General features: G+C 43.0%; 1 protein-coding gene across 1 annotated transcript; it reads left to right on the forward strand.

Moving 5' to 3' along the window:
* Positions 1-92: 92 nt before the first annotated feature.
* On the forward strand, positions 93-375 carry LOC117941180 (interleukin-17F-like; the record flags this gene model as incomplete). The annotated part of the gene is made up of 1 exon (XM_034866269.1): positions 93-375. A coding segment is annotated over one exon (262 nt), but the record flags the coding sequence as incomplete, so codon positions are not given.
* Between the last annotated feature and the right edge of the window lie 474 nt (positions 376-849).

The raw sequence follows: 849 nt of genomic DNA on the forward strand, positions 1-849 counted from the left end.
CGCACAAACACACACACACACACACACACACACACACGGCCCTGTAATCCTTTGATGTTTCTAGTTTGTCCCTCCTGTGTCTCCGTCCTCAGCGTCTCCCATGACGACACGCTGTTCCCCCCCGTGCTGGCGGATGCTCGCTGTCTGCTGCGCGGCTGTCGGGACTCGGAGGGCCGCGAGGACCTGAACCTGGAGTCCAGACCCATCATGCACCAGGTGCTGGTGCTGCGCCGGGTCAAGTCCCCGGGGGCGGGGGGGGCGGGGGGGGCGGGGGGTCACCACTTCCGGTTGGAGTCCCGCCTCCTGGCGGTCGGATGCACCTGCGTCCGAGCCCTCGTCCGACACCAAGACTGACCAGGAAGTGGATTCAGAGACCAACCAATCACGAGAGACTCGTAATGAAGACTTCATACCGAATGTTAGAGTGTAAATTAAAATGAGGATTTAGAATCTCAGGTTTCAACTTTGTGTCAGTCGCTTAATCTGATTGGTCCTCTGAAGATGTTAGCTGCTCTGTGATTGGCCGGAAGTTATCTGCTGTCTTTTCATTGGTTTAATATGTTTTGTTTACGTTTGTCTCGAAACTGGACGACTACAATCTGGAGCTGAACAGATTATTATTATTATTATTATTATTATTATTATTATTATTGTTATTATTATTATTATTATTGTTATTATTATTTTTATTATTATTTTTATTAATAATAGCAATAATAATAATAATATTATTATTGCTATTATTGTTGTTATTATTATTATTATTATTATTTATGGTTTTTATTTAAAATGTTTATTTAAATGTATTCCAGCGTATTTATTGGGGATTTATTTATTTATTCAGCGTCT

This window comes from Etheostoma cragini, unplaced genomic scaffold (genome assembly GCF_013103735.1).
Source record: "Etheostoma cragini isolate CJK2018 unplaced genomic scaffold, CSU_Ecrag_1.0 ScbMSFa_4569, whole genome shotgun sequence".
NCBI lineage: Eukaryota > Metazoa > Chordata > Actinopteri > Perciformes > Percidae > Etheostoma > Etheostoma cragini.